The 9,851-nt window shown below is 50.9% G+C and overlaps 1 protein-coding gene across 2 annotated transcripts in view; it reads left to right on the plus strand.

Annotated features, from left to right (window-relative positions):
- TRAIP (TRAF interacting protein) overlaps positions 1-9,577 on the plus strand; it is a 29,847-nt gene extending 20,270 nt beyond the window's left edge. The window contains exons 11-15 of one of the 2 annotated variants that reach the window (XM_023231625.1): positions 5,870-6,022; positions 8,128-8,176; positions 8,429-8,578; positions 8,687-8,737; positions 8,946-9,577. In XM_023231625.1, coding sequence (XP_023087393.1) covers positions 5,870-6,022; positions 8,128-8,176; positions 8,429-8,578; positions 8,687-8,737; positions 8,946-9,068 — 526 coding nt within the window. In that variant the 3' untranslated portion in view covers positions 9,069-9,577. The remainder of the gene's footprint in view (positions 1-5,869; positions 6,023-8,127; positions 8,177-8,428; positions 8,579-8,686; positions 8,738-8,945) is intronic. The other variant, XM_023231624.2, reaches the window with a different exon arrangement.
- The last annotated feature ends 274 nt before the right edge of the window (positions 9,578-9,851 follow it).

The following is a 9,851-nucleotide window of genomic DNA, read 5'->3' on the forward strand; positions in this document are numbered from 1 at the left end:
GTTTTTTAAGAAACTTCTTAATTTTTATAACTTTTTACTGCAGCAATATTTTTTATTGTGGTAAAATATAAACAAACTTCACCATCGTAACCATTTTTAAGTACATTTCTGTGGCGTCAAATACAATTACTTGCTGTGCAACCATCATCACCATCCCACTCCAGAATGTTTTCATCTCCCCAAGGTGAAATTCTATACCCATTAAACAGTAACTCCCCTTTCCCCTTTCTCCTCAGCTCCTTCACTTACCATTTTACTTTCTGTCTCTATCAATTTGACTACTTTAGGAGCCTCATATAAGTGAACTTATACAATATTTGTCCTTTTATTACTGACTTATTTCACTTAGCATAATGTCTTCAAGGTTTATCCATGTAGCATGTATTAGAATTTTCTTCCTTTTTAAGGCTGAATCAGTAATCATATTTAATTTAAATTTTTTTTTTTTTTTTGAGATAGGGTGTTGCTCTGTTGCCCAGGCTGGAGTGCAGTGGCATGATCTCGGCTCACTGCAGCCTCCGCCCCCTGGGTTCAAGGGATCCTCCCACCTCAGCCTTCCAAGTAGCTGAGATTACAGGCATGTGCCACAATGCCCAGTTAATTCATTTAATTATATATTTTGTAGAGACAGAGTCTCAATATGTTGCCCAGGTCAACATTGAACTCCTGGCGTCAAACCATCCTCCCACCTCAGCCTCCCAAATTGTTGGTATTACAGGCGTGAGCTACTGTGCCTGGCAGTATTCATGTTTTAAATTTGCGAGCATTCTTTCTTGCTTTTTGGGTATGTCTGTTTTGCAAAGCACGAGGTTCTTGTTTTTTTGTTTTTTTGTTTTTTTGTTGTTGAATGAGACGGAGTCTTGCTCTGTCGCCCGGGCTGAGTGCAGTGGCCGGATCTCAGCTCACTGCAAGCTCCGCCTCCTGGGTTCACGCCATTCTCCTGCCTCAGCCTCCTGAGTAGCTGGGACTACGGGCGCCCACCACAACACCTGGCTGATTTTTGTATTTTTAGTAGAGATGGGGTTTCACCGTGTTAGCCAGGATGGTCTCGATCTCCTGACCTCGTGATCCGCCCATCTCGGCCTCCCAAAGTGCTGGGATTACAGGCTTGAGCCACCGCACCCAACCTGTATTTTTTTTTTGAGACGGAGTCTCGCTCTGTCACCCAGGCTCGAGTGCAGTGGCGCAATCTCGGCTCACTGCAAGCTCCACCTCCTGGGTTTATGCCATTCTCCTGCCTCAGCCTCCTGAGTAGCTAGGACTACAGGCGCCCGCCACCATGCCCGGCTAATTTTTTGTATTTTTAGTAGAGATGGGGGATGTTCTTGTTTTATGGTCTCATATTTCTCTTTGTCTCAGAGTCAGTATTTGTGCACCGTGGACTTTCTCCTGGGCTCCTCTCCCATACCTGGTAGTCCTTGGCTACTTTGGAGGCCAACCTATGTGGGTAGGGTGTGGGGGAGATGTGCAGACAGTTCACGTCATGTTGAGTCTTACATGAACCCAGGATGCCGAAGGCTTTACTGTTGGGTCCAGTAATATTGACTGCCCTAGGTCATTGTACATGGTTTGATTAGTGTCTTTGAGAAAAGCTCTTCTATTTATTGGCCCAGGGCAGCAGCCTGACTGCCTAGTGTTCTACCAATGGAGGTTAGGATGGGGTGGAGCCAAGCTCACAATTTCATCAGTGTTCCAGTTTTCAGGCCTGTTTAATGTTTTTGCAAGGCCCTCCCTTGCCTTCATGGACCCCTCCTTGTGGGTTCTGGCTGCTATGTCAGTCTCTTGTCCGCTGGCCATGCTTTCTCTCCCAGAATTTTTTGGAAATCTCTGAGGGCTGATGGTGGTTGCCCTTTCTACTTGTTGCAGTAGGATTACCCTTCATACCTGTCATTTTAGGGAGGCATCAGCAGGTAGCCACCACCCCAACTACAAAGTCAGTGTTAGGAAGATCTCTCTCATGGGCCCCAAGGGCCCCTGAACTCTAGGCTGGAGAGAGCCAGGGAGATCTTTCCTTAGGGTAGGGTGAGGCTACCAGGAGCCATGAGTTCATGGAGGAGACATTGACTAATCCCATGCCACACAGGCAATGAGCTGCTCAAGCCTTAGCTATGTTCTGGAAAGGGGAGCTTTGAGTGTCTTGCCTGACCCGCTGAGGCCTCTGGCATGAAGCCCTGTAAGTTGACCATGGGTGGGTGTCCCAAGGGTGATAGTGTCACTCAGGAGGGCCTCAAGCCAGCCTCAACCAGTGAGGGAAGGACTACTAAGCCCTAGGTTCTTCCTCCTTATAGGACAAACAGAAGGTGGGAAGGAAAGATAGTGGACCCCTGGCAGAAAGGGAAACAGGTTTCAAGCTCATAAAGGAAGAAGAATAGGCTGGGCATGGTGGCTCAAGCCTGTAATCTCAGCACTTTGGGAGGCTAAGATGGGCGAATCACAAGGTCAGGAGATTGAGACCATCCTGGCTAACACGGTGAAACCCCGTCTCTACTAAAAAAATACAAAAAACTAGCTGGGCATGGTGGCGGGCGCCTGTAGTCCCAGCTACTCGGGAGGCTGAGGCAGGAGAATGGCATAAACCCAGAAGGCGGAGCTTGCAGTGAGCTGAGATCCGGCCACTGCGCTCCAGCCTGGGCGACAGAGCGAGACTCCATCTCAAAAAAAAAAAAAAGGAAGAAGAATATAGAAACAGTCTAAGAGAAGGCCGGACCCAGTGGCTCACACCTGTAATCCCAGCACTTTGGGAGGCCGTGGTGGGCAGATCACAAGGTCAGGAGATCGAGACCATCCTGGCTAACATGGTAAAACCCCGTCTCTACTAAAAATACAGAAAGTTAGCTGGGCATGGTGGCGGGTGCCTGTAGTCCCAGCTACTCAGGAGGCTGAGGCAGGAGAATGGTGTGAACCCGGAAAGCAGAGCTTGCTGTGAGCCGAGATTGCACCACTGGACTCCAGCCTGGGCAACAGAGCAAGATTCCATCTCAAAAAAAAAAAAAAAGTCTAAGAGAAGAAGAAATGTGTCCTTATGATCCAGATGTGGATATGGGGAGTGAGGGAGGCACCGTGAGAACCTCCTGAGTCTTGAGTTTAGTGTTGTGGATGACCAGGAGGTGCAAGTGAATAAGCCTGGCTTGTCTTGAGCTTGGGTACCACTAGGCAACGCCTTAGGGGATGGCTGGGAGTAGAAAGTCCTGCCTTGGCTGGGTGCGGTGGCTCAAGCCTGTAATCCCAGCACTTTGGAAGGCCGAGACGGGCGGATCACGAGGTCAGGAGATCGAGACTATCCTGGCTAACACGGTGAAACCCTGTCTCTACTAAAAAATACAAAAAACTAGCCAGGCATGGTGGCGGGCGCCTGTAGTCCCAGCTACTTGGGAGGCTGAGGCAGGAGAATGGTGTAAACCCGGGAGGCAGAGCTTGCAGTGAGCTGAGATCCGGCCACTGCATTCCAGCCTGGGTGACAGAGCGAGACTCTGTCTGAAAAAAAAAAAAAAAGGAAGTCCTGCCTTGAGCCACCTTGACGGTAAAATTCATAGCACCCAACGAGATCCTGCCTGCCTCTTGAGTTTACCTTTCCTAACCTGAGCCTCAACTTGCTGGGATTGGTAAATGGTGGCAGAATATGGATACTGCAAAAAAGTTGGCATGAGTGGTCCTGGCTGCTGTGGTTCCCAGAGGAGGAAGCAAAGCAGCCAGCCTGGAGTTGGTTTGAGGTGGGTTTGTGCAGCCTTCATTTTCACTTGCAGGCAAGGACAGAAGTAGAGCTTCTAGGGTCCTGGACAAGGAAAGGAAGAAATAGTCCAGGCTGCCTGGATTGCTTAGCCACCCAGATCAATGCAGGTCGCCTTCCTCCCTCTGATGTGTACACCCCAGTGAGAGTGAGACTGTGGTGCAGCCCTGAAAAGTTCCTGAGGAAGGAAAGAGAGAAGGCATCTTTGGAGCTACCCTTGCCACTCCTCAGGGTTCTCCTTGTATGGCAGGAGCTGGGGAGTCCTGCCAGGTCTGGGTGGGCTGGAAGAATCCTGTGGGCTGTAGTTTTTAATAGAATAAAACTTCACTCCCCCCTCCAACACCCACCCGTTATAAAAGTAAAAACACACTCATTGAGAATTTGGAAAATAGGGAATTATAGAGGTAGTTACGGTTGACATGTGGAATATTCTACTCCTTTTTCTGCATGTGGGGGTGGGGTTGGGAGTGGTGGGGGGGTGCCAAATCATGTAATTGCACTATACATGGAGTTTTGTGTGCTTTTTAAATTAAATTTTTTTTTGAGATGGAGTCTCGCTCTGTCGCCCAGGGTAGTGCAGTGGCGCGATCTCAGCTCACTGCAAGCTCCACCTCCTGGGTTCACGTCATTCTCCTGCCTCAGCCTCCTGAGTAGCTGGGACCACAGGCGCCCGCCACCATGCTGGCTAATTTTTTGTATTTTTGGTAGAGATGGGGTTTCACTGTGTTAGCCAGGACGGTCTTGATCACATGACCTCGTGATCTGCCTGCCTCGGCCTCCCAAAGTGCTGGGATTACAGGCGTGAGCCACCATGCCCGGCCAAGTTAAATTTTTTTTTTTTTTGAGACGGAGTCTTGCTCTGTCGCCCGGGCTGGAGTGCAGTGGCCGGATCTCGGCTCACTGCAACCTCCGCCTCCCAGGTTTACGCCATTCTCCTGCCTCAGCCTCCCGAGTAGCTGGGACTACAGGCGCCCGTCACCTCGCCCGGCTAGTTTTTTTTTTGTATTTTTTTAGTAGAGACAGGGTTTCACCGTGTTAACCAGGATGGTCTCGATCTCCTGACCTCGTGATCCGCCCATCTTGGCCTCCCAAAGTGCTGGGATTACAGGCTTGAGCCACCGCGCCTGGCCCAAATTAAATTTTTTTAAGACAGAGTCTGGATCAGTGCAGTGGTGCAATCAGGGATTATTGTTGCATGCTTTTTTTTTTTTTTTTTTTTTTGGAGACAGAGTCTTGCTCTGTCGTCCAGGCTGGAGTGCTGGAGTGGAAGTGCAGTGGCGCGATTTCGGCTCTGTCTCAAAAAAATAAATAAATCTAGCATACAAACATTTCCCCATGTTATTAAATTTACTCTCTGTAAACACTACTTTTTGCCTATGTCATATTTAAGCTATGACTGCCAGTCCCCTAGGGAATCATTTTGATGGTTTCTAATATTGTACCATTTGCTGGGATAAGTAGCAACATCACAGGGAGAGGAAGGGAGACCTTCCCTCCACATCAATCTGTGGTGACATCTCTGACTGGCTCCTTACATTGCATTCTGAGACATGAGGCCATGTGGTCAAAGGGCAGTAGGCTTTTGTTTATACATTTAGGTTTTCTCTGGGTTTTGGCTTGCTTCTTTCTTTGTCTTCCAGACTTTCACTGGTCCCGTGACTATGCAAAGGACTGAGTCAAGTGGTTTATTCTCTAGAGAGTAGGGCTTTTTTTTTTTGAGACATAGTCTCGCTCTGTTGCCAGGCTGGAATGCAGTGGCGCAATCTCGGCTCACTGCAACCTCCGCCTCCCGGATTCAAGCAATTCTCCTGCCTCAGCCTTCTGAATAGCTGGGAGTACAAACATGAGCCACCACGCCCAGCTAATTTTTGTATTTTTAGTAGAGATGGGGGTTTCACCATGTTGGCCAGGATGGTCTCGATCTCCTGACCTCATGATCCACCCACCTCACCCTCCCAAAGTGGTGGGATTACAGGCGTGAGCCACTGTGCCTGGCCGAGAGTAGGGCTTTCTTGAGGGGTGGCCTTGAGTCAGGAGTGGGCTCCAGGTCCCTGGAGCTGAGTTGTCTCCGATGCTTGAGGAGCTGTTGTCCTTCTGGGTTACCACTGTGGCCCCAAGTAACCAGGTCATCTCTGCCTTCAGCCCAGCCCCTGTGGAGGTGAAACTGAAGCTCCGCCGGCCATCCTTCAGTGAGGATATTGATCTCAATGCTACCTTTGATGTGGATACTCCCCCAGCCCGGCCCTCCAGCTCCCAGCATGGTTACTCCAAAAAACTTTGCCTAGAGAAGTCACAGTGAGTGGTAGTCCCTGCCACTGTCCATGGGCTGGTGGGGGGATAGCTAAGACAGCTCTGCAGGCCCTGTGCTGTTAGCTCTGAGTGGCTGATGGGGCAGTGAGTACTGCCTAGGCTTGGCTATGGCTTTGATTCCAGCTACCTCTTGTTCCCTTACCTGAGCACTCAATCTGTGCAAACCCCTTCTCTTGTCTCATTATTCCTCACCATCACCCTTCAAGGCAAAGGCATTGGAATGCAAATTAGAGAGAATGTAGGGATGCCAGAAGGTGTGGGTCTGGGCCAGTGGAGTTGGAGAGGGTGCTCCCAATACCTTGAAGGTCTGCCCACCAGAGTTCTGAGCCAGGGACTCTGAACTTCCTCTTCTATGTTTGCCTCTGAGGCTCATGCCTGACGGAGGATCATCTCAAACCACAGAGCCCAGGGCCTTACCACCCAAGGGGGTGACCCACAGGGGCAGGCATGAGAAGCTGTCTGGAACTCCAGTGGGGCAGGTGGAACCTGCTCTGGGGTACTGTGGGACCAGAAAAAGGGAGGCTGTCTCCTTGACCAGGTTTGCCAAGTGTGGTTCACTGTGGAGACAAGGACTATACTCATTCATACAGGTACTGTTCAGGTGAGGCTGGTCAAGGGCTGGGCAGGTTTCCTCTTATTCAAAGACTTTGGACAGAAAGAAGAGAAAGAGAAAGAAATTGAGATGCTAGACAGTGGAGGTGGAAGGGAGCAAGAGGGCAAGCCAGCTGGGCTATCTAACCTCCCAAACCTCAGGGGCATGGGCATCCCTGTTGTAGAGGGCCAGGCCTGGTAGCAATGAGAAACAAACCTAGGACCCGTGGGCTGCAGTCCCCAGGGATCCTGTCAGTGTCTGCTGTGTACTCTGGCTTCCTCCCGTTGCCCGTCTTCCGCTGTAAAGGTTGAAGGTGGACATCTGGGGTCTTCAGGCTGCCAGGCCTTTCAGAGACATTTCTACCACCTTCAGGGCCTGTGGAGGTAGCGAAGGAGGTAGTGAAGTTCAGAGTCTCTAACTTAGCTCATCCGTTCTGGAGCCTTGGTTGTCATGTAGCCTTACCACAGGCCTTTAAGGCAAGAGCAGAGGAGTCAGCCACCAGGCCCTGATCCCATGCCTGTCCTTATGACTTGAGAAGCCACAGGGCCAGTCTTAGATCACCATCTTCTCAGGCCGGTTGTGGTGGCTCATGCCTGTAATCCCAGCACTTTGGGAGGCTGAGGCGGGTGGATCACACGAGGTCAGGAGATTGAGACCATCCCGGCTAAAACGGTGAAACCCCGTCTCTACTAAAAATACAAAAAAATTAGCCAGGCCTAGTGGCAGGCGCCTGTAGTCCCGGCTACTCGGGAGGCTGAGGCAGGAGAATGGCGTGAACCTGGGAGGTGGAGCTTTCAGTGAGCCGAGATCACGCCACTGCACTCCAGCCTGGGCGGCAGAGTGAGACTCCACCTCTAAATAGATAGATAGATAGATAGATAGATAGATAGATAGATAGATAGATAGATAGATAGATAGATAAATAGATAGATAAATAAATATCACCATCTTCCAGCTCTGGGGCTGGGATTGGGAGGCCAGGGCCTGGGGCCATGCGCTATTCTGCCCCAGGCCCTTCCTACACACACTCTCTAGGGAGATGGCCTGGCCCTCTGTTCTGAGAGGAAGTGTCCCCTCTCTGGGAAGGCAGGACTAGGCCTGAGCTCATAAGATGCCTTTTGCTCATATCAGGGCATGACTGGCTTTCCTCCTGTGGGTGGTGAGTTGGTTGGGCTCTCCAGCCCCATACAGAGCCTGGGACATGGTAAGGTGCCCGAGGACTTGAGGAGCATTGGAATTTGGCCTTGAGTGGAAGCCACAGGATTGGAACACGGTCCAGTCATCCCCAGTCATCCCTGTCTCTGCCACCCTACTGGCTATGACTGTCCAGCTGTTACAGACCTGCACTTGGGGTGGGATCACTGAGGTGCCTTGCCCAGAATGCAGGCATGGCAGCAGCAATGCCACATGGTAACTCCCCAAGGTACGTGTGCTGAGGCTGGTTCACCTGCCCTCATGTCTTTCTTACCTACCCCTTGCCTTCTCTCTATTCTTGTAGCTCCCCAATTCAGGATGTCCCCAAGAAGATATGCAAAGGCCCCAAGAAGGTAAGAGCTTTCTAGGAGAAGCACAGTCTAACCATTGCCAGGACTGGACTTTTGGGAGGGCACGGTCTTGCCAGAGCCCTGTCACTCCTGGTCCAGAACTGAGGTACTTTGGAGCCACTCTTGGGATTCTACTCATTATCCTCCTGCCTCCTAGTGAGGCATCAGAGATCCTGATCTTGTTCCACCACCACTACCCTCTCTCCTTTGCTGACATCTGGCTTATCAAGTCTGGCCCTGGGGTCTTCCCTGCAGGAGTCCCAGCTTTCACTGGGTGACCAGAGCTGTGCAGGAGAGCCAGATGAGGAACTGGTTGGTGCCTTCCCTATTTTTGTCCGGAATGCCATCCTGGGCCAGAAACAGCCCAAGAGGCCCAGGTCAGAGTCCTGTCGCAGCAAAGATGTGGTGAGTATGGCTTCTCACAGTGGCAGGAGCCAACCCTCTTGGGTAGAAATGGGTGGTCAGCCACCCAGTCCGTTAGCCTGGCCCACTCATCTCTTTTTTCCACCCTAGGTAAGGACAGGCTTCGATGGGCTCGGTGGCCGGACAAAATTCATCCGGCCTGTATCCTTTTTCTTGGTGTTGAGCTGAGCTGAGCTGTGCAGCTCATACTATGCCTCACCTATACTCCCAGCCTGCCAGTGCCAACAGCCTCAGGTGTGCAGTGCTGGGCCTCATTCTGTGTACTGGGGCTGCCCAGCCCCGGCTCAGAGCCTTTCTTGCCCTGCATTACAGACCTTTCTCCAAGCCTCTTCCTTGACAGCTCTTCCAGACTGACACAGCCATGATCCGCCCATTGCCTGTTAAGCCCAAGACCAAGGCTAAGCAGAGAGTGAGGGTGAAGACAGTGCCTTCTCTCTCCCAGGCCAAGCTGGACACCTTCCTGTGGTCGTGAGAACAGTGAGTCTGACCAGTGGCCAGACACATGCCTCCAACTTGTAGGATTTAAGGACTGTCCAGGCAGGGGGTTTTGTGGGCAGAGCCCCACTTTCGGGACCAGCCTGAGGAGTAAGGGCAGACAAACAGGTGAGGGGGAGTGTGACTCCCAGAGACTGCTCTTCCTGCCCTCACCCTGCCCCACTCCCATGACTGGGAGCTGACATGACCAGCCCACCGATCCTGTCAGCAGGGCCTGCTCCTGTTGCCAGGCTCCTGTTTATAGCCATGATCAGATGTGGTCTCTTTCTGGGCCTGGAGACCACGGTCGCTTGTTGACTGCCTCTGTGGACCAGAGTACTTGAGGCATCTCAGGCAGCCTCAGCCTGAGCTTCTACCTGCCTTTGACTTGCTGCTAGGCATAGCCTGGGCCAAGTAGGTTGGGGAATGGAGGATAGAATGGGATGTATGGAGAGGATGGAAGACTTTCATGTAAAATAAAATTAAAAATAATAATAATAATCTCTTCTTCCTGGTTCTGAGAGTGTAAATTTCCACCAACACTTTAGAAAACTGTTTGGCATGACTTTCTAAAGCAGGAATATCACCTAGCCTCAGACCTAGAAGTTCCTTCCCTAGGCATGTGCCTTCTCATGGGGCACGGGAAGACTCTAGCAAAAATGAGATCACTTCTGCTTTTCTCACAATCTCTAACCTGGGCACAACCTAAAGGCCATAAGTAGGAAAGTGAATGACTAAACAGAAATCTATCTATACAGGGATACTCACAGCAAATAACCAG

The sequence above is a fragment of the Piliocolobus tephrosceles genome, chromosome 2 (genome assembly GCF_002776525.5).
Source record: "Piliocolobus tephrosceles isolate RC106 chromosome 2, ASM277652v3, whole genome shotgun sequence".
NCBI classification, from domain to species: Eukaryota; Metazoa; Chordata; class Mammalia; order Primates; family Cercopithecidae; genus Piliocolobus; species Piliocolobus tephrosceles.